The 23,805-nt window shown below is 34.7% G+C and overlaps 3 protein-coding genes and 1 long non-coding RNA gene across 7 annotated transcripts in view; 2 read left to right on the forward strand and 2 right to left on the reverse strand.

Annotated features, from left to right (window-relative positions):
* Positions 1 to 13,495, reverse strand: part of LOC128209590 (lipid droplet localized protein-like) — a 38,042-nt gene extending 24,547 nt beyond the window's left edge. For 2 of the 4 annotated variants that reach the window (XR_008257031.1, XM_052913687.1), the window contains exon 1: positions 307 to 1,007. Coding sequence is in view for 1 of the 4 variants with exons in the window: in XM_052913687.1 (XP_052769647.1) it covers positions 307 to 478 (172 nt within the window). In the remaining 3 variants the exon portion in view is untranslated. Of the gene's footprint in view, positions 1 to 306; positions 1,008 to 1,767; positions 1,814 to 12,946; positions 13,061 to 13,440 lie in introns of those variants that run through there. The other 2 variants (XR_008257032.1, XR_008257033.1) reach the window with 2 other exon arrangements.
* On the forward strand, positions 2,627 to 4,608 carry LOC128209594 (uncharacterized). Its single transcript, XR_008257034.1, has 3 exons — positions 2,627 to 2,933; positions 3,259 to 3,584; positions 3,854 to 4,608. It is a non-coding gene; the product is annotated as an uncharacterized LOC128209594 (long non-coding RNA).
* A 160-nt stretch (positions 13,496 to 13,655) lies between the features above and the next one.
* On the forward strand, positions 13,656 to 18,601 carry LOC128209593 (DNA-directed RNA polymerase II subunit RPB9-like). The gene is made up of 5 exons (XM_052913692.1): positions 13,656 to 13,814; positions 14,160 to 14,214; positions 15,911 to 15,984; positions 16,700 to 16,826; positions 17,974 to 18,601. Exons 1-5 carry the CDS (start codon positions 13,750 to 13,752, stop codon positions 18,034 to 18,036), a joined length of 384 nt encoding a protein of 127 aa, XP_052769652.1. The 5' UTR covers positions 13,656 to 13,749; the 3' UTR covers positions 18,037 to 18,601.
* A 3,193-nt stretch (positions 18,602 to 21,794) lies between these two features.
* LOC128209592 (kinesin-like protein K39) overlaps positions 21,795 to 23,805 on the reverse strand; it is a 44,344-nt gene continuing 42,333 nt past the window's right edge. The window contains exon 5 of the mRNA XM_052913689.1: positions 21,795 to 22,069. Coding sequence (XP_052769649.1) covers positions 21,854 to 22,069 — 216 coding nt within the window. The 3' untranslated portion in view covers positions 21,795 to 21,853. The remainder of the gene's footprint in view (positions 22,070 to 23,805) is intronic.

Here is a 23,805-nt window from a genome sequence, read left to right on the forward strand (position 1 = left end):
ATGGTTAATAAAGGTATGCCAAAAGGCCATTGTAATATACCCATGTCACTTTGGCGCACACTTCTAAAGAAAAGTTTGACAATTAAGACTGATCTTGAAATTAAATAAGAATCGAAAATTGGATTAAAGTATTTAAAAATAATTAGAGTAGTAATTTATGATTGTCCAATGATGTGACATGCCTTAGCATAACATTTAATGACTGATCTGTACTCTCTTATTCTTGTAAGGATATTTATTTAGAAACATGCATAATTCATGCAGTTTAACAGGGACACTAGACAAAACACTTGTGATCTGCTTTACCTGTCCTTTGTGACGATTCCGTCAAGACTTTCTGCAGCTTTTCCATGGACCTTCCTGCAACTGCAAACTTGAGTTTTTCTTGGTCTGCAACTCTTGCTACTTCGTCGACAACAAACTGCCCCGTAAACCCGGTGGCACCCAAAACCACAAAGTCATATCTCTCGTCAGACATGGCGTGAGACCACAGTTATTTTTACTATATGTTTCATATAGACACTAACCTGGCTTTTGACTTTATACACACCCCAATTGAAAAACAAGGACATGGCATCTCTAGAACAATTCAAGACACAAAATATAATCACAAGAAAACACCATGTTGACCATTGACCCGACTGTCAAAATTGAGTTCAAATACATAACCCTTCCGCCAGGGAGTCAATCGGCTACAAACAACTAATTTTCAGACTTGCCACAAGCTATGATTTTTCCAATATTTACATTGAAAACTATCAATTTCTGCAATAGAGTGTCAAATTCAGTCAAGTTCTCTGCAAAAAGAACATTTTTTGCTTCTTTTTCATTCAATTTTAATAAAATATTGATACTTGAACACAAGCACTCTTTGTTTCTGTATTCACATCCGGATCTTGGTCAACGGGGGGCAGATAACTGTGGTCTTGAGCCTATTTAAGCAACATTTTTTCAGAAACAGACTTCAAAACTCCTATAGTTCAGCTTCAGGCTATATGCAACACATACTGAAAGTTTGGCAATGATATATCAAACACTAAATGAATGAGACAAGTATTAGCACCTGTGGTATTTTCATAAAAAGCAGAAACAGCCATTTCCCTCAAATGTTAAGCCGCAAACCTTTGAAGAGCCATTATTTCCTTATGCATTGGAATAATTTGACCAAGTAAAGTTTTCTTTGTAGCTTTTAATGGTGTCTATAGAACAGCACCACAAAACTGGCCTGCCTACTCTTTTAAGATTTTTTCTAAGCAAAATAAGGTTTTTCCACTTCATCGGCTTAGTGTTTTATATAAAAAATGACATAGAGCCCAACTGAAATGCCTCAACTTGTCAAAATTTTGCTTTTCTGGTCCACTTATATACAAAGGATAACAGAACTGTTCAGTTTAACACAAGAAATTTAGTGATAATGTGTTAATAGACAGTCTAAACAACACTATATGCCAAATTGTTGGCTTCCGGGACAAATGGCGCAACAAAGGAAATGGCAAAAAACACACCAAAACTTAAAGATTCATGACAACTGCTAGTGTTTTCATGTATGAGGTGGCTACATGATGTAGAAAATGCAGAGATAGCATTATTATGCCCATTTTTAAAAAAAAATACTTTAAGAATCTGTTTTGAAGGCTAGATTTGGCATTAAATTCAGAGTACAGCACTTCACTATTGTCTATAAGATGCTTATTTACACCTGATTTGCTATAAATCTCACTCATTGGAATCATTTACACACAAACAAGCACTACAGAGTTGACTAACATCTTCATTCTTCTGAAATATTGGATTCAGAGCTGCATCTCCTGGATTCAGATTGCAGGACTACCGCCATGGGGAAAAGGCCGCAGCTAACTGGAGCTTATTGGCACATCATGATCTGCAAGCAAGACACAAAAGCAATGTTTTACACAAATAAAACTATCTGCCACTACTGTTAAAGTTTGAAAAAGGCCTGTAAACACTCATTTGAGGCATACACAACCTTTAATATAGTCATAAATGTGATAAATATGCAGAAAAGTTCATGAATTCAAAGATTTTCAGGACAAATTTAATAGAATATATAGTCTTTTGGACATTTTGCAATCAGTTTTTAACAACTCAAAGGTAAACCTCATCTTATTGAGTACCCAGATGCATTTTGCAAGCATTCAAACCAGACATGCTTAGAATTTCTTCTTACTTGGAGATGGTATTCCTTTCTTGAAAATCCTTGCCGAGAGCCGGTATGGAAAACCACAGAGACCACAGTTTTACCAGCACTGGTTCTTGTCCTTGAAAATTCCTCTGTGGCTACAGCAACCAGGCTGGCTATTAAAATAAGCAATAAATTAGGGTTTTTAAAACATTTATACTGTATTAAGGTTGTGTTTTTTAATGCATTAAGGGAAAAGGCTCTATTCTTTATGAAAGCTGCTCACTTTTTATTTATTTTGCCTTGAGAAATGTCAAGTTTTTCAATGAATAAATTGAATAAATGAATGAATTAATGAATATATACAGTACACTCCACGCGGAACTACCACTTTCCGTTTTCCTCGGCGGATTTTGGTCATCGCGGACACGACATCCAATTGACCTTACGACAGCGGCTACTAAGCCACGCCCCCTGATATCAAGGGAGCGAACTCTGTCTATGTCCGTCAAACAAACAAGGAAGCAATGGCGTTGTTTCACCGATATTCCTGACGGTTTGGGGCCAAATTATCATAAATGTGACATTTCACTGCGAAAACAACAGTAGGCAAAGGAATTTGTTACTGGCTGCTACATCGGAAAGCTCGATATATCTTTAGAAGACGACGATATCTAACATTTACGGGCTGAAATCTATCGAAGTCAGAGAAATCGGATAACCGCCATGTTGTCAACATTGACATCGATACAAAGGAAAAGCGTGTGTGTGACGCATACTGTAAATGCAAAGGGTAAGTTTAACTTTTAATAACGCCGGTCATTCTTACAGGATTGTTGAAACAAAGACTAAATCATCACACAATATGAGTATATCATGAATGGCCCGAATGGGGAACCCGGAAGTGACATAAAATAACAGTTACATGCCAGCTATATATAACCTTATATTTTATAGTATGAGCAGATATGTTTTTTTAAGTTAATGCATAAAAAGTTTCAGTTCTCAGCGACTATAAACAATAGTGTAATAGTTGACAAGTGACAGTTGTGGGTGATACCAATCTGTAACTTTTGCATTGCTTAAACATTCATATGCTTTAATTCTTGTTCTTACAGAAATTTCACACACTCTGCCTGTTAAGGTAAACCTGGGAGGAAAAGTGCCCCCAGTGTAAAGCTTAAACTCACGACCACCATAATACTAGCACTAGCACGGCGCTCTAACCAACTACGCTGACCGGGCAGCTGGTTGTAACCAACGCTGCCACCATTAAAGTATTCTGATTGATGGATATAAGGAAGTCCCGTTGTTATTGTCTTCAACAAGCCTACCGCCACAGCCTGGCACAGGGGACCTAGTATAAGACCAGAAACCGCCCCCCCCCCACCCCATGATATTTGCCAGTCTGGGCAATGTCAACCGCAAGAGAAAACCAGTGATGGTAAGTTTTACAAATAATCGGTAGGACCTGTTTTAAAGCTTTTTATAACATTTAGTTTTACTTTGCTGTAAAAAAGTTATGGACTATTTGTCCAGAAAGAAGACAACAACCACAAAACATACAGTTAGCTATTTTCTTGTCAATATTTCATTATTATATACATGTAGAAAGCAAACATCAAATGCAGTAGCATTTACAGCCAGAATTAAAATATTTAACAAGACATGTAACTGATTTATTTTAATAGTGGCATCTTTTATTTCTTTCAGGAAAGTGTGGTCTTTTGAAGAGAGTTCTTGAAGTTGTTCAGCATGTTGTGTTGTTGGATTCTTGGAAGGATGTACCTATGGTGTTAGCTTCAGTCCTGGAATATAACACCAGTTGTTTCATATTTAATATCATATTAATACATTGTTGTGTTGAAAACATTACTTAAACTTTGACATTTCTTTGGTGCTTATACATGATATTGTAGGTGTACATCTCTTTATTGCAATGGCAAATATATTTTAAAATATATCGCATAAGCAGAAGTAATTTTTCTCTATTAAAGCTGCACTTTCACAGATTGATCGCTTTGACAACTTACAAAAGATATGATTGCATTTATCATATTTTGGCTCAAAGAGGTTTGCTTTGTGGTTATATATAAGGACTTAATTGAAAGAATGACAAAATTAGCCCCATTCTCAAACAAAATAGTGTCAAAACAGAAATCTGTGAGAGTGCAACTTTAAGAATGGGATAAACTTTCATTAAAGATAATAGATTTACGTAATTGGCACCAAATATAAGAATAACATTGAAATCATGTACATGTTTGACTTGTTCATTATTCATAATAAGAGACTACAGTGAGTCTTTACAGCACATACTTGGCAGAATCAAGTGAACTCAATAATTGATTTAAATGATTTATATGAAAATAAGAAATCTATGAAATTGTGTCCAAATGACTGCTACAATAGCCATTGTTTACATGAAATAAATTGATTTATACAGCAAATAAAACCTTGACGATTCAGACCGTTCTGTTCTAGTTTTTTTAGGGTGGTTCAGATATTAATCTGATTTTTGGAGGAGGTCTAGCTGATGTGAGCCGGTCCCGGTGTAAGCTTGTCAAATACACCAAACAGTACAGTAGCTGCTTGAGGGTCAGGGTTTACTTGACTGGGTTTCCCGTCGACAAAGTGCTGATATGAAAATAAGAAATCTATGAAATTGTGTTGAAACGACAGCTACAATAGCCATTCTGTATTCTGTATCTTTCCTCCAACGTTGGAGAACCGTGTTTTACCACGTATGGTTTAGCACCGTCACCAATGTTTAAACCAATTATTTACGTATCACTGGTATATGTACACCCGCACTGTACACGTCACAACACTACCTATGTAATAGTGTACAGTCGGTTAGCAGAGCCATTAACACTGCCTTAGGCCGCGTATTGTCTGTATCTCTCAGTATGAAGACAGTATAGGAGTCTTCTGATTTGGTACTCTAGGTCTGCTAATCTCTGTATGTCATCTTCAGTAGGTCTAGTTAGTAGGTGGGAGCAGTCAATTAAGTATCTTACTCTCTCGATTTGGTTCAAGGTCTGCCACTGACCATCTTTCTTTGCACACTTATTAAATTCTATTATAATGTCATTGATTATGGGCTTTCTAACTGTTTGTAGGTTGATACATTCTAATATAAAGTGTTCCAGCGTCTCACTAGATTCATTACATAGTTGACATGTGGGATTCACAGGATTCTGGTTGAAGTTTGCTTTCGTACTTTGAAGGATATATGTTCCCACAAGTAGTTTTAGTTTCACTGGTATGCGGGTAATGTCTCTTGTTGATTTGGTTTTTATTCTTAGTATAGGATGTGTATGTCCAGGTTGATAGAATTGAAAGTTCATGTGTTGTAGACTTTTGTAATGTACTGCAGTTGTTAAGATTTGTTCTTTCCACTTGTAGTTAACTACATTTTTTACTTTGTTTTTCCATACGACACGTTTAAAAGGGTTGGATATTACTGAAGTAATGTCATCAAGATCATAAAACCACAGTAGTCTCCTGATTTCAATGAACCAACTATTGCTTTTTCCGTCTTTCACAATTGTCTGTCTTTGAGCGAGAGTTTTTTCTATAGAGTTGTCATCTTGTAGGCAGATGTTGTTTAGTAATGTTAATGCTTTTTTATGTATTTGAGCTTCTACAGGTAGGACTCCAGATATAATATATATCGCTGCATCCGCTGTGTTGTTTGGCAAGGATAGTAGTTGTTTTATACTTTTTTTCTGAAACACTTCTAATTTTTCCATAGCACATTTCCCTGGTAGAATAACTTCTAATCCATAAGTCAGTATTGGTAGTACATAAAGGTTGAATAGATGTAAACGGGTTTGAGGGTCAGTTCTTTGATAACCATGCAACTCATCTGAGAATAGTTTATACAGTGTTTTTCTGGCCTTTGTTATGTTATTGTCAGTATTACATTCCGTAGACTGGGCTTTTGTAGATGTACGTTTAATTCCAAGATGGGTTGTAGAGTCAACAGTTTTTATCACATTTTCATTAATTGTATAGGTTCCATTTTCAACATTACTAGCACTCTTTGTAGTTGGTGTAATATGTAAATGTTCTGTTTTTTTGGGTTGAAGATGGTATCTTTCTTGCTTTGCAAAGTTTTCAGCTATGTCAATCAGGATTTGAGTTTCTTTCTTCACTGTAGAGTTCAATGTAATATCGTCCGCACAGGCTGTGGCATTGCATCTTGTTGTTCCTATTTTACAACCAATCTCCTTGTCTTGTAGTCTGTTCAGTAAAGGGTTCACATAAATTTTATATAAATCAGCACTGAGTACTCCACCTTGTCTCACCCCTTGTAGTACAGGAAATTGTTCAGATCTATTGCCTTGCCACTGCACTATACTTGCTGTATTTTCATGAATATTCTTAAGTAAAGTCCAATGCATATCTTGAATTCCCATATGATAGATTCTTCTGAGTAAGTGTTTATGGTCAACTACATCAAATGCTGATTTGGCATCCAACAATATTATGTCTACGTTTTCTTTGTTGTCCTTACATTCTCTAATTATTTCTTCTAATACTAATGAAGCATGAAGTGGAGATGTGTTCTTTGTAAATCCTCTTTGGTATGGGTTTTGCTGGGTCCCTAGACTTACCGAAATACGATTATTTACCGAAAGACGGATAAAATTACCGAAATACGCATGAAAGTTACCGAAAGACGCCTTCTAATGCATTTATTTTTAAATAATCTTGTATATATAATGATTATACGCATTGTAGCCAAAACTTAAAAAAAAATATTTAGAAATAATGACTTTATTGACAAAAGAATTTCCCTTTTTTAGTCAAATAGAGTTATCTCCCGTCGTCAACCGAAATACGATTTATGGATATGGTTAAACTGGAGTAAATATGATAGAAATTTACCGAAAGACGCTTGCTATTGTATTTATTTTTAATATTCATATATATTTGATGATCTTACACATTGTAGCCAAAAAAATTAAAATAATATCTAGAAATAAGTTTTTTGACAAAAGAATTTCCTTTATTTAGCCAATAAGAGTATTCTTCTGTTCTCAACCAAAATACGATTTATTGATATGTTTAAGGTGAAGTAAGAACAAATATATACAGTTAACTTAATACTAAATTTTTATTTTATTTTTCATCATTTCTCTACATACATGACATATACATTTGATTAACATCGAACATGGAAGGCTGCATAAAACATAAGTCATACACATAATAAAATTACATGAAATATTGAATGCTGCAAATACAAAATAAAATGATTAACTTACAATATGTATTTAAATCATTGACAAAGACATATACATGTTAATGACAAAAGCTATGGTAAATGTACATTGAAAATTCACCTTGTGTTACAAACAAATGTGTCAGACATACAAACAATAAAATTGAGATTGAGTTATAAGAATATATTAATAATTACCTTTGAATGCACCATGCGTATATATGTCCATGAAGAAAAGAAAGTTGTTGTTACCTAAGTTCATATGTGCATGGCAATAATGTTGCCCGAATTGAATTATGTATCATTATTATGTGCAATATTTATTATTAACTATGTAGATATCTTCATCGTTGAAATCAAACAGTTAAAGTTAAAATACTTTATTTTTTATGGTTTATCATGGTGCGCATTAGAAATAATAGCCTGCATTTCCAGCACATATAGCACAAGGAAACTCATCCATCATTAATGATTTCAGAGTGTAAAGTTCTATTAATTTGGACTTCTTTAATACTTACAGCAATAACTTACCTTTTTACTCGCAATTGTTATTTATGAATCTTCAAATGAAGCAGTCAATTTGTGTGAAAATCACCCGCAATTATAAATGTACACGTAATGCGGTCCTTTAATGCGTAATTATTATGGTATTTGCTCAACACGTGTCACAGAGCCGAAAAGGGTTTACCCAAATTAACACACTTTCAATAATACCAAACTGTCCCCCAAAAAACGTGCCGCTACTTTGTGGGGTGTCATACAATGGGTGATTATTATGTTGTTTTAAACATCGCCTGATTGTGTGTATTTGGTGTGGTCTGGTTATTATTGTCCATAAGTAAGCTAATTTATCTGAAGATGAGAACTTCGCTGTTTAAAAACTTCTTTTTTTTTCAATTTTCATATAAACAAAAATTAAAATTTGAAAGCTCTGAACTATACTGTAGATCTAAGTTAGTTAAAGAAAATGATTTTAGCGACATTTTCGACCTATTTCAAAGGCAATGTTTCAAGTATATTCCAAAATACTTTCAAATGCTGTATATACAATTGATCTAACATTTCCATAAGAATATAAATGCTATTATTTGAATCCAAATTCATAATCATTTTCATAATACAACAACTAATAAATTAGTTTTACCTGCGTTAAATCGTCTTTCGATTGGCGAAGGGAGACAACCATTTCACTGACACATTGTCTTTATTCAATTGAACAATAAGTAAATATTTTCATGAACTTTTTCATTTTTATGAGTGTGTTTTAGTTATATGGATATTATGAGATTATCATTAATTGGAATAATTGATTATTTTGGAAGCTTTTATCCGTCTTTCGGTTGGCGAGTCGGCACGCGAAATTCGATCTCGAACACTGAAATTTCAACTGCCTATTACATCATTATATTTTAATATTTTTCTCTAAAATTTGGTTTGGTAATGTATTTGTATAATATTAATATAAAAACAATACAATAAATGCATTAGAAGGCGTCTTTCGGTAACTTTCATACGTCTTTCGGTAATTTCATCCGTCTTTCGGTAAATAATCGTATTTCGGTAAGTCTAGGGACCGGGTTTTGCTTGTCTATTATGGTATCATTGATTCTATGTTTTATCACAGATTCAATAATTTTCTCAATGACTGGCAAGACTGTTATTCCACGGTAGTTTGTAACGTCTTGACACTTTCCTTTGTTTTTGAATACAGGAGTGAGAATTCCAACTTGTTTACATAGTAACCATACAAGTAGATGAGATTCGGAAGCATGCGCTGGTTCGGACAAAAAATTAGTTGTACAATATTTCCTAATTTACTTTGAAAGCGAAGCAGTTTATAAGCTTATATTACGGTATCAACTAAAAAAGCTCTATCTTGAATGAAATCAATCGTGTCCATGTTGAACCTGATCTTAAATGGCCATTTCTGCCGATTTGACAACACAAGCGAAAGCATTTATAAATGTACGATGTTTAAAGTTTAAAAATAGTAACACTAATTTAGGTCACGGACAACTTCAGTATTAAACAAATTTAAAGCGGATTGATTTGCCCCCCTTATAAGCAACTAACTAGTTATTTCAGAAACATACTTTTTTACAGACGTATAGATGTTTCGCCTTTGAACGATCTTTCAAAATTTCGAAGTTCAACTGTTGTTGATGTCTTCCACAGAGTCTGATCCAGCGATTGCATTTTTCTTGCTTGTTTCGGAAATGGAACGAATTCCACGCCGTTCTGGCTACCTTGTATCCGAAGTACAAGTGTCATTACAACACCTTTTTACCATAATACTTAAAGGCGAGGAAATGTCAATGCATGTATATGACGGACTCTGGTCAGTTTGACGGACAAAATGGCGGATAACAACACGGCTTATCAGCGCTGTATTCTGATTGGTTGATAGGACCTGTCAATCAAATCCTGTCGTAAGGTCAATTGATCATAATCCTCTTTCCTCGGCGTTTTTACTCGTTCACCCACCGAGGATGATCAGTGGACCGTACATTTACAATCGCCGCGTTACTCGGAGGTAAAAACACCGCGCAACTCGGAGGAAAACCGATAAGAATCTCCCACTCTATCTAATTTTGTTTAATTTATTTGATAATTTTTGCTACACCCGTAATTGTTTATAAAAATAATTTATTTCGCGTACCTAATTTTCGGACACCCAAAGGACATCAATCGTAATTTTACACTTACCAAGTTTCACAGACGAAGATTATTGATTTTCATCTTTTATCCTGGCTAGATTACCTAACCGTATAGTACACCACTGTGACAAGTTAATTAGTAAATACCCATCCTAAACGATGTATTGCATGTAGAAAGAGAAAGTGTGAAATATTTATTGGAGGATTAAATAAACAACAATGGCAATCAAGGGATTAAGAAAACAAAGACATGACATCTGCCAATAAACTTTAAAACTTATACCACACTTATAGACTGTATGAAGCAATTATGTACAGTTATACTTATTGAATCATCAATAAAAGTCAACACATTCAATGATATAGGTAACTAATTAATGTGATGAATTTGAAGTTGGAAATGCAATACTCCAGTTACATTCGAAAACACCACTCAGACACATTAATCCTGCATAACAATATACATGCTCTCCATGAGATCCTCGTGGGTAAAACTGTGAGTTATGTGACGTCACACAGAGTGACTGTTTGATCTAAAGCCGATAGAATGTGTTATTCAGTTCAATGCATGTATAAAATGGTCTTTAATGGGATTTTAATTACCTTGATGAAGGATTTACATTTATATGCGTTATAAATAAGTTTAGAACCATTGATAAGTACGGATAAATTAATAAGTCAGGTAAAATGCAAATTAGGGAAAAAAGACCGAAAAATATTCACACTTACAAAGTTCTCAACACCTTCATTACTCCAATCTTATTTAAGTTCTCAACACCTTAATATAGTAAGAGAAAGAAGACAATAACAAACACAAACGCACGCTATGGTATATCTTTTAATTACATAATGTGAAAAACAACAGTTGTTTGACGATGCTGATGAAAATTTACAATAATTGTTTTTTAAAGAAACTTTCTGTACTTTGAAAAATTAATTATCTAATTATTTAATACTGTTTTAACAGAAGCAATGTACTGTAGTAGCTATGCACAAAACGCGGAGTTCCGCGATTAGGTCAATAAATCGATACGATCACCGGCGCTACCGGCAATAAAACCCTCCATAGAAAACGACTAACTCGGTGCAACTCGGTAAAATTTAGCGAGGAAAAAGGTTGCGTACTCGGCGGAAATCCGCGAAAAATTAAAAACGCCGCCGAGTCACCGAGGAAAGTGGTAGTTCCGCGTGGAGTGTACTGTATGAATGATTGATAGAATGAATTAATGAATTAATGAAAGGTGGCATTATTTCTTTAAAATTGGGATCTCATTGTGTTGCTGTGATTGTTAAAGTATATGTTTTCTTGTCCATAAGCTGAAAATCATATGCACACTAAATAAAACATCATTCTGCATCCTATGTGCAGTAAGTTTTGTTTAATTGCTTATAGAATTTGCAATTATTGTAATGTTTGCTTAAAAGAGCAAACAAAATGTGTGAATAGATGCACAATACAGACCAAAGACTGATACAAGTCAGCAGTTTCATTAGAAAATAATATTATTATCAAAGCCACATCAGAAATGATTGACAACATGAAAGAAATTCATTTAGGAATGGAACAAACAGTCTCAATGGGCTTTTATGACCAAACTGTCTCACTTTGTACTTCAGTTTGGATACCATTTTCTAATATATTATCTTGAAGTACTTACAAATTACAGCATGTTGGCAAACACCAAGTACAGCTTGGCCTCTGGTGGGCAGCTTGGTGGGGGGGGGGGGGGGGGGTCTTCAACAGACAGTTCCTCCTGGGTCTGCTTCCTATGTTAAAAAAATCCCTCCATTTATACTTTGGAATTGAAAGTGAGGCTTTCATTCATTAGTTACCATCATTTGGAACTATTTCCAAACATTAAATTGAAAGTGAAAGTAGTTTTTTTTAAAAATGTCAAAAATATATAAGAAAATTATATATTATTAATTTATATTATGTAATATAAGATTTTCACATTTCATACTCAAACACCAATATTCTATGGCTAAGCACTGTCAACTGGCCAAATTTCAACCAGATAGCTGTATAAATTAAGAATTTATAACAATTTAAAATAGGCCACCCCTCCAAAAGCTTCCTCTATATAGCAACATTTTTTCAGAAACAGACTTCCAAACTCCTATAGTTCAGCTTCAGGCTATATGCAACACATACTGAAAGTTTGGCAATGATATATCAAATACTAAATGAATGAGACAAGTATTAGCACCTGTGGTATTTTCATAAAAAGCAGAAACAGCCATTTCCCTCAAATGTTAAGCCGCAAACCTTTGAAGAGCCATTATTTCCTTATGCATTGGAATAATTTGACCAAGTAAAGTTTTCCTTGTAGCTTTTAATGGTGTCTATAGAACAGCACCACAAAACTGGCCTGCCTACTCTTTTAAGATTTTTTTTCTAAGCAAAATAAGGTTTTTCCACTTCATCGGCTTAGTGTTTTATATAAAAAATGACATAGAGCCCAACTGTAATGCCTCAACTTGTCAAAATTTTGCTTTTCTGGTCCACTTATATACAAAGGTAACAGAACTGTTCAGTTTAACACAAGAAATTTAGTGATATTGTGTTAATAGACAGTCTAAACAACACTATATGCCAAATTGTTGGCTTCCGGGACAAATGGCGCAACAAAGGAAATGGCAAAAAACACACCAAAACTTAAAGATTCATGACAACTGCTAGTGTTTTCATGTATGAGGTGGCTACATGATGTAGAAAATGCAGAGATAGCATTATTATGCCCATTTTTAAAAAAAAAATACTTTAAGAATCTGTTTTGAAGGCTAGATTTGGCATTAAATTCAGAGTACAGCACTTCACTATTGTCAATAAGATGCTTATTTACACCTGATTTGCTATAAATCTCACTCATTGGAATCATTTACACACAAACAAGCACTACAGAGTTGAATTACATCTTCATTCTTCTGAAATATTGGATTCAGAGCTGCATCTCCTGGATTCAGATTGCAGGACTACCGCCTGGGGAAAAGGCCGCAGCTAACTGGAGCTTATTGGCACATCATGATCTGCAAGCAAGACACAAAAGCAATGTTTTACACAAATAAAACTATCTGCCACTACTGTTAAAGTTTGAAAAAGGCCTGTAAACACTCATTTGAGGCATACACAACCTTTAATATAGTCATAAATGTGATAAATATGCAGAAAAGTTCATGAATTCAAAGATTTTCAGGACAAATTTAATAGAATATATAGTCTTTTGGACATTTTGCAATCAGTTTTTAACAACTCAAAGGTAAATCTCATCTTATTGAGTACCCAGATGCATTTTGGGGGGCAGATAACTGTGGTCTTGAGCCACATGTTTTTCGTTTATCCGCTACCTGGTCAAGGCTACACAATTGCGCGTTTAAATGTTTGCTTGCTATTTTATTGAATGACTCACGTATACGGCCCACGGATACAGACTTGTAGCTCGCCGGCTGGAACCTGGAGAGATCGCTTACGTTCACAAGTTGACGTAAAAAAGATGTCAAGATAAATCGGTGAACCACAACAAAACACAAATTCTTCTAATGATCAATGAAATTATAATTATATATTGTGATACTTTCTTCATCTGTGGGTACCTGTTCCACAAAGATGAATTATAAATTAATTTACTTTTTATAATTCTCGTAAGCGACAGTATTTACCCGGAAGTGGACATTTCTGTTTTGTTTTGGGGAAAGGAGAACACCTAATTGAAGTTAAAATGGATCTATATGATCAACACGATGATGGTCCTGGATTCGTTGGAATCAAGTTTTGTAAAGAATGGTATTCATTGAGTTTGTGTCACATATTTGTGAAGATTATTAGCCACCGATTGCCATGTCACACAATTTCGCGATACGTCATATAATATGTGTTGTCTATTAATCAATTGTAAAGTAATATTTATGCGCAGAATAATAATTTTTGCATATATAAGAAAAACAATTCTTTGATTAACATATTGTTTTGACTTCTGCTTTGGTTGTTTTATGTGTACATTTATATACTAAATGAAAAGGTATTGTTTTTAATAAAATATTGCACAACAGTCTCTAGTTAAATTAGTCAGTATATTTTAGTCAGTATATTTTAATCTATACATACTTAGGTTTGTACTTTTTATTTTAGCAATAACATGCTGTATCCAAAGGAAGATAAAGAGAGCAGGAATCTTCTGTATGCTGTAAGTATTTTAATTAAGAATTATCAAGTTATCCCTAGATACATTGTATGTACAGTACACTCAACGAGTTAGACCCACTTTCCGTTTCCCTCCGCGGATTTTTGCTATCGCGGCCAACACAATGATTTTATCGACTGTCCGCGTTCCTCGGAGTTTGAATTTAAGGCCCTCGGAGGGTGATAAGTCGACCGAAGAATAACGAACTCGGAGGGGTTAACTCCGCGAAACTCTGCAGACACTAGAAAAGAATCTACGCTAAAGTTATATTTATTTTATAAAAATTTTCAACAGATTACAACGGCTCCAGTAACTTGCTATTATTCTTTTTCCTCTGCCCGTTTTGCATGAAGTTAGCTTACCACAAGAATGCAGTCGTATTTCACTAGTTGCACATGCATCTTATAAACGTGTTTTTGCTAATGACTGATAAACACATTTCTTCCGAGAAAATCTAGGTTACACGTTTTCGGAAAATCAGGAGGTCAAACACGCTTTCAAAGTTCACAGCGCATGGTTTTCACAGCGCATGGTTTTGAATGCCTTCTTGCCTCGTTTTCTGTGGAAAATTCCATGAAACGTCATAGCTATTTTTAACCACCAATAATAAATAGTATATTCTACATTGTATTGATCACGCGCTTGACGTCAGAGGTCATGGTTCAGAATCATGTAAATAGTCGGCTGCTTTATGATGCAATAACTTAGTGGATATACTTTAATGATTCAATGTTTATAATTCAAGACAATATTCAATTGGCGTTTACGGACATAAATACAAATTAAACGTTGGTCTATGTAAGAATCTTTTACGCTTAACAATGTGCATAAGCATAAAAATAAATAACTTCTAAACAAGAATGATTTCTTGCTTATCTGATTAGACACGGAGTTTCGCTGCGGGATCATAAAATCGGACGATTCTCAACGCTATCGTTTATATTAAACTCGGCGGTAAGCCAGCCACTCAGAGGAACTCGGGGGGATTTTAGCGAGGGCAACAGTTTTACCCTCGGAGGAAACCCGCGATCATCGACTTTATCCCTCGGAGTGAGCGAGGAAAGTGGGTCTAACTCGTTGAGTGTACTGTATATAAAAACACAGTAAGTACTAAATAAAGCACATCAGAACACCCAGAATGTATCAAATTGCACCATGGCTTTGAAAAATGCCCCTGGATCCCCCTAGCACAATTATGAATCAACATAAATAGAATGCTGGCTACGCTACTGATATGTGACTGATATTACTTAAAATTCAATAAATATATATATATTTATAAATATATCTATAGTTCATATAGTTATAATTATTTAGATCTTTCTGAAAAGGTCTAGAAATTATCTATTTTGCAAAGTTTAAAGACCAAAAATGTTTTAAGTTAATTTTAGTTTTACATATTTTCTTTTTACTCTTAAAACATATCAATAATATTTATTGGGTTGTTACAAGAAAGAAGAAAACTTCATGGGTTATGCCTCTAGACCAGTTTATTTACAGTTGTTAAATAGCAGTTTGATCTTTGCTTAATTCATTATCAACAATCATATGAGCCCCAAATTGCCTTAATGGTACATCAAAAACCCTAACTAGGTTAAATGTTTATAATTAAGACTAAAGAGATACATGTACTGAATTAAAGAGTTAGACCATTTGAAAATGTTAAGCATATATATTTGAAATACATTTTCTTTTTCAGTGCAGAAACTGTGACTACCAACAGATTGCAGAAAACCCTTGCATATATGTGAACAAAATCACTCATGAAGTGGAGTAAGTATTGTTAACCTGTCACATATTTTGCCTATCAACCAAGGGCTTCCATTTATAATTTGAAAATGGAATTTTGAACTTCATTGCCATGGATGTTGGAAGTTTTTTTTTTTAATGTGGTTTAAATCTCATAAACACTAAGAATGTTTCCGTTTATTATGATAAGAATTCAAATAATGTGCAATCAAAATTTATTTCAAACACTTCTTTTTAATACGGAATTCTACGGCCATAAAGTAGCATTGACGCTACTAAGGTTTTGATATATCTTCACATTTTGAAGTTTTACCCAAAATAATGGAAGTTTTTGTCCTTCCAAGGACTCAATTTTGGAAGTTTAAGTCCATTTTAGGGAGTAATATACTTATAAACTTCCCTTAATGTCTGCCTTAAGGCCTGCTTAAATAGACTCAGTTACAAATCTAGGGGATGTTGGCAGTAATGTTTTAACTACAGGAAATTAAAGAATGACTCAAATTTTCTGCTCATTGCTGGCAGTTCTTCTCTTGGGGAAAATGTAACAACATATTGATTGTTAATATTTAAAATTTTAATCAATAAATTTAATGTTTTTTTTGTCTAATACAAATCATATTTTATTTTTGGATAAACTGAAGGCTTCATTTTTATAATTGAGATATTTTGAAAGCATATAGGCGTTGATATTTTATAAACTGTGACAGGTTATTTGTAAATGTAAAACTATGTATTATAGTGAGCTGACACAGATTATCGGTGATGTTATCGCTGACCCTACACTGCCTCGGACAGATGACCATCCATGTCCAAGATGCGGTCACAAGGAATCAGTCTTCTTCCAGTCTCACAGTACCCGTGCTGAGGTTTGTTTGTTAATCCAAACTTGATATTAATTTACATTCATGGATTATGAAACAATTTAAACAAAATTGTGCCTTAGTGTTTTTACAAGGCTTTTTGAACTATCCTTTTGATAGGCTGAGCTACCAAGGCTCCCCAATCAAATTAAAAAAAAATGTTTTAAAGACTGTAGTTTATTGTTGATGCAAATATAAGGGTATAAGTCGGGTTTTTTTTGCTAAAAAAATGGGAAAAACAGCCTTGATTAAGGACACATTTTAAACCAATGTTAGTTTATATGGAAATAAAAGAGGTGTGTGTGTGGGGGGGGGGGGGGTGTTGGGGTGAGTGCAGCCCGAGTTTCCTATGCACTATTAACTCATGACAAAGATGATATGTCAGATATAACCAAGGTGCCCTTCGATGAAAGTGTTGAAAGTGACATATTACAGTTGTGCCCTTTTTCGAAACCAAACCATGCACGTTGTTCGTCTTGTAAGAAATAATAAATTGCCTTAGTAAATCATGTTATTCTAGCTTGAAAAACTGTCTGAAAGAATGCCTCAGTGACAACCTGCAAAGCCCTCCGATTTCTAGTCCAGAAGTTAAATGAATGTGCTGGTCTGGTTATTTTAGTCTGGAACCTGAAATCAACATACTGTCAATTCAATTTTAAGAAAATCTTTATTTTTTAACAGTAAACCTTCTTTGACTTTGCAGTTTGGATTTCAAAGTTTAATGATGCACTCTTACCGCAATTGTTTTAATATACCAAAACAGGTTGAATAAATTTCAAAAACAATTGTTCTTTATTATAAAGGATACTGATTGTACTGGTAATTGAAAGAAATGTGCAGAAAACACAGTATTTCTACCTTATGAGACGATAGTAGATCACAGTTAATATTTTAGCACTCACCAATCATTTAATATTTTTGTGTTTTCAGCTATTAAATACACTGTTACAATATTGTTGTCAGTAATAAATATTTTCCCTAAATGCATTATTTAGTTAGTAGTAAAGGTTTATCACTCAACATTTATGTTTGTTATACATGTGTATTTATTGATTTTGAATATGAGTGTCACTTTAATTTACATTCTTGTGGCTTATGATTATAATACATTTTTATAAATTGAAGCATTAATATGGGCTTTGTGTTCTTACAGGAGGGGATGCGGCTCTACTATGTGTGTACAAACAGCCAATGTATTCATCGCTGGACCGAATAATCGCTTTGTGGATATTTTTATTGTTCATTTTTCCTCACAGACAGTTTAAAATTTCATTTTAGACTAGCATATAAATGTCATGTTGTTTTCTTAGTTGTAATGATAATAATTACTTTCGTGATTTTTGGTATTCAATATATAAATGTGTTCAATACTATTGAACATATTTATATCATTGTCATTTCATTGTAAAATGTGTAATATTATTTACAAAACTATTGTTTTGCATCACCGATAGTTGTAAAACTGGAATGAAACATTTTTTAGGTTGAAAAGAATAAAAAAAATCCATTTTCATTTTTAGCCAATAAAAGTTACATGTAAAACGTGTTGTAGTCCTTTTTTGTTGGTGTATTAAAATGTTATTCTCCTATTGAATTGTATTTTTGTGATGATTTGATCTGGGCAGTGAAGGAGAGTACTTGTGGTATCACAAAATATCATAATGCATGAAAGGTCGACCAGTGGCTTCAGGGGTCACCTTTTTATTATAAGTTATTTTTTTAAACTGTAAGGGCAATTTCATGGAAATAAACATATTCTGATATAGAATAATGAAACTGAATGATATTGTTTGTATTTATTACTCCGTGTGATCAACAGATCCCCCATTTTATCAGTAGATCCAAGGTCAAGGAAACAGTCAAATTGAGAGAAAATGGTCACATGATTTTATAAATCATGCTTGTCTTGGTACACAGTAGTCTAATTCAGAACAAGCCTGCATGACCTGCACTTGTAGAATGCTTTTGGGCTTTAACAAAGCCGAAATTTATGAAGCAGGGCCTTTTTTTTAATTCTATTACGTCATACTATTTCCGGAATCAAATGAGATGTGCAGTGACCGTATAGTAATCAATCAGTGCGCTGTTGTAACTCGTACAGTGAAGACCTATTCACTGAGTTACACTCGACCGTGACGAAGTTTGCTTCGTCGATGTATTCTTAGGAATACAGTTATACTTCTAATATTTGAAACTATTTGGTAGTTTCTTTTTTATTAAAGAATAGAAGTTTTTCAAGATATATAACTAATATTCGTATTAGTTTAATTTTGTTCTGTTCGCAGAAGTATTTTAACACGTATCGTAAAATTTTACGACATCGTTTCTTTGCTATTTCCGGCATTGCCGAAAATATCCCCTCGTGTGTAATGGCGGACAAAGAAGTCCAAATTTCGAAGAATGCTGCGGCTTCGGCCGTTTCTAGTGGAAAGAAAACGTCGACAATGTCGACGAAGATTCCACTTGAAAAAGCGGGCTCTTCAACTACTCAAAGTAGCTCAAAACCCTCTCAGAAAGACAGTAATGGCGGAAAAATGAATGAGGTGCTTGAGATACTGCGAGTACTCAACTCGAATGTGAATGCACAAAATGCCCGTCTTGATAAGCAAGAGAAGTGTATAAATGACATTATGAACTCTGAGTGGCCCGATGAGGGTCAACATGACATTGATGTTCCGTATGAACAAGATGAGTTTGAGGGACAATTTCAGTCTGAATCCTTCGGGGAAAGTTTCAGTGAAACGACAGAGAATCAGTCGAAATCTATTTTCAAGAAACTGTTTGACAAGTTTCAGCAAAGTGAAGTAGTAGATCCGGAGGTACATTCAGATTTAGCAAATCTGGTAAACAGTTCATTCAGAAATGGTTTGTCGGAGGAAAATCTAGAAGAAATTCTCAAACAAATACACAGACCGCAAAATTGTGACTCTCTTGTAAAGACGCGGGTAAACCAAGGTATCTGGCGCTTGCTTAAAAGTTTCACACAGGCAGAAGATAGTAGGTTATGTTCACTTCAAGGTGTACTTTTGAAGGCATCGGTGAATGTTGTAAAGCTTGTGGAAAAGCTGGGAACAGCTGAAAGTGAAACAGACTCTGAGCATGTTGAATTAGGCACCACAGCCATTGCTCTCCTTGGCCACGCTAACAAAATGATAAATTCAAAGAGAAAAGAACTTCACAAAGCAGACTTGGACTATAAGTACCACTATTTGACTTCGGCATCTTTGCCCTACACTGATTTACTGTACGGCAATGACAATGACGTGAATAATAACGTCAGAGAAATCAATAACATGAACCGAATTGGTAAAGCCACAGGCCGTGGTGGAGGTCCGATGAGAGGACGGGGCCGAAGAGGGTTTAACCCATACAATTCGAGAGGCCGAGGCTTCCGTGGTCGTGGTGGTTTTCAAGCCCGCACAGAATCCCAATCCATGACAAAAAAAGGCAAATTTCCACAGAAGAAGTAGATCAGGTCAGTACCTTTCGTGCAGGTAGATTACAAGATTATGTCAAAAATTGGAGAAAAATTACAAGTGATGAGAATGTTTTAGATATTATTGAACATTGCCATATTGAATTTATAAAAGGGGAAAACCCAAAAAACTCAATCTGTTACAGAAGTAATTTTTCGAAAACAGAAGAGCATGTGATTAGCCAAGAAATTGAAAATTTATTGGAAATGCAAGTCACTGTAGAGGTTTGTCACCATCCAAATGAATATATTTCTCCAATTTTTGTCATACCAAAACGTTCTGGTGAATACCGGATGATTCTCAATCTTAAAAATCTCAACAAATATGTTGAATACCATCATTTTAAAATGGACACCTTTGAATCTGCATTAAAATTGGTAAAACCAAATATGTTTTTTGCTAGCACTGAAATCAGACATGGGTATTACAGTGTACCAATTGCAGTTGAAGATCAATTCAAGTTGAGATTTATTCATCTTGGTAAGATATACCAGTATCGAGCCCTGCCAAATGGTATTTCCTGTGCGCCAAAACAATTCACAAAAATGATGAAGCCAGTTTATGCATCTCTGCGCATGATGGGACACAAAAATTCAGGTTATATTGATGAATCACTGTTAATGGGTGATACATATTCTGAATGTGAGCAAAATGTTCATGATACTGTCAATCTCATGACGGAGTTAGGATTCATGATTCATGAAACAAAATCGGTAATTGTTCCAACTAGAAAAATAACATTTCTTGGTAATGATATTGATTCAGAAAAAATGGTGGTAACGTTACCATCAGAAAAAGTGGAAAAAAATAGTCCAATCATGCACAGATTTGCAAAAACAGGATAGAGCAAAAATTAGAGATGTTGCTAGGATTTTGGGTCTTTTGGTGTCATCCTTTTCGGCTGTTGAGTTTGGTCCATTGTTTTACAGAACTATTGAATGTGCAAAAATTCAAGCACTTCAACACCATGCTGGTGATTATGAGTCTATGATGTCTATCACAGAAAGTATAAAAAATGAACTCTCATGGTGGATTCAAAATCTTTCTCACCAAAATAGACAGATTATACATGGAAATCCAGATCTCATAATCACCACAGACGCTAGTTCTTTTGGATGGGGTGCTGTTTCAGAGAATGAAAGTATTGGTGGCCGATGGGATGATACTGAGATTCAGAATCTTATCAATGTCTTGGAATTGTTTGCTGCAAGCCATGCTCTCAAGTCATTTTGTAAGACAAAATCAAACATCCATGTACAAATACGTTCTGACAACTCGTGTACTGTTGCATATATTTGTCATATGGGTGGTAAAATAGAACAACTTAACAACATTGCAAAGCATATGTGGCTCTGGAGTAAGGATAGAGCAATTTGGCTTTCAGCAACACATGTTCCTGGAATTGCAAACGAGGCAGATTTTAGTTCAAGACATTTTAATGAAAATGTTGAATGGAAACTAGCAGAATCTGTTTTTTCAGAAGCCGTAAATTGTTTTGGTTTGCCGGAAATTGACATGTTTGCTTCTCGTTTGAATAGGCAATTGGATCGATTTGTTTCATGGAAACCAGATCCAGATGCAGAAGCAGTTGATGCTTTTTCTGTGGATTGGAATGGTAGATACATATATGCCTTTCCTCCTTTCAGGTGTGTGGCACAAGTAATTCAGAAAGTGAGGCAGGACAGAGCAGAGGCCTTGCTGGTGGCACCTTTTTGGATAACACAGAATTCTTTCACCAGTATTCTGGAAATGTTGACTCACGATCCATTCATTCTGAAAGTGGACCAGGAAACATTGAAATTACCACAAACATTGAAAGTGCATCCTTTAGTCAACAAACTACATCTAATGCTATGTCGTATATCCGGAGATCCTATGAAAAGCGAAACTTATCTGAAAAGTATATTAATATCATCATGGCCTCATGGAGAAAGACTACACAGAAGCAATATTCCACGTACATTAACCGATGGATTCACTTCTGTCGTGAAAGGGAAATTGATCCACTTCAAACCCCTATAGAGTACTGCATAGAATTTCTAACTGAACTATATGATTCAGGATTGAGCTATGAAACATTAAATACTGCAAGAAGTGCTTTATCAAGTTTATGTAAAAAACAAAATGGTTATAATGTGGGAAGCCATCCATTAGTTATACGTTTTCTCAGTGGTGTTTATAACTTGCGTCCAACTAAACCAAAATACAAAGAGACATGGGATGTGTCAAAAGTTCTGTGTTATTTGAAAACTCTGACACCAGCAAGACAGTTGTCATTAAAGATGCTATCTTACAAGCTAGTTATGCTTATAGCTTTGACTCAGGCAAGTCGAAGCCATTCTATTTCTTTGTTGACACTTGATAATATGATGAAAGACAGTGAGTCTTATGTGTTACACTACTTTGGGCTGTTGAAACAGTCAAGGAAAGGAAAAGTTAATCCGATCCTAAAATTGAACAGATATACGCTAGATAGCGAAATTTGTGTATATAGTACTATTGCAGAATATATTGAACAAACTAGTGGGTTACGTAATGGTGTTAGACAGTTGATAATAAGTTATATTAAACCACCCAAACCTGTGGTTTCAACAACTATAAGATTCTATGACAAGCCCCTGGAGAGAGAAAGTTGTTGCTCCTTCCAGGATGTTGTTTTACAGTAAACAGGTACCCATTTTTCTACGAATGTTCGATGTTTTTGAATAAGTGCCTGTACGAGATTGCGCAAGTCATTTTTTGTTTGCGTTGAAATCTCATTTGATTCCGGAAATAGTATGACGTAATAGAATTCCCCCAAACAAACGAGACTTACCTGTAAGTAGAAGTTGGGTTGGGATTCTATTAGTCATATTTCTATTGAGGGGATCAAATGCCCACCGCATTAGGTTCTTGGAAGGTTTTTGATCTGAACCCACCCCTTTTTACCTCTTACTGTTGGGAAAGGGAGTTAATTTATTTTTGATCCCTCAATGGTTTGGGACAAATATTCCTTGCGCTTTGGCGGTTAATACTGATTGATTACTATACGGTCACTGCACATCTCATTTGATCCCCTCAATAGAAATATGACTAATAGAATCCCAACCCAACTTCTACTTACAGGTAAGTCTCGTTTGTTTGGGGGAATTTTATGTTGAGCAAAAAAGTAAGTATTCAGTTGTTCATTCATCAGTCGATTTCAAGTCTGGGTAGGAGTTGGTTGGTGGATAGGAAACAGGTCTTGCAACTCGCCTCTGGTGTTGGACATTTTGTCTTTGTATAGCATCATAAATGGATTTTCAAAATTGACAGACACAACTGAAGCACGAACAAACAACATACGATTGTCCAGTTAGCGCTCATTGGCCCATTTTCACAAATATAGCGAGTCTGAGTTTGACTCATTAATTTTGTTGTAATATTAAAATGCTTTTACAGGAGTAAATATGGTCAAAAGTGCTGTAACTGTTATAAATAATATGTCCTACAATCGGTCACGCATCTTTTGTCAAAATTAGTCATGGCAT

This window comes from Mya arenaria, chromosome 11, assembly GCF_026914265.1.
Source record: "Mya arenaria isolate MELC-2E11 chromosome 11, ASM2691426v1".
Taxonomy (NCBI): domain Eukaryota; kingdom Metazoa; phylum Mollusca; class Bivalvia; order Myida; family Myidae; genus Mya; species Mya arenaria.

Coding starts and splice junctions, on each gene's coding strand:
- LOC128209593 (XM_052913692.1), top strand. CDS start 13,750: ATGGATCTATATGATCAACACGATGATGGTCCTGGATTCGTTGGAATC. Junction 14,215..15,910: donor GCAGGAATCTTCTGTATGCT/GTAAGTATTTTA, acceptor TTTCTTTTTCAG/TGCAGAAACTGTGACTACCA. Junction 15,985..16,699: donor AAAATCACTCATGAAGTGGA/GTAAGTATTGTT, acceptor TATGTATTATAG/TGAGCTGACACAGATTATCG.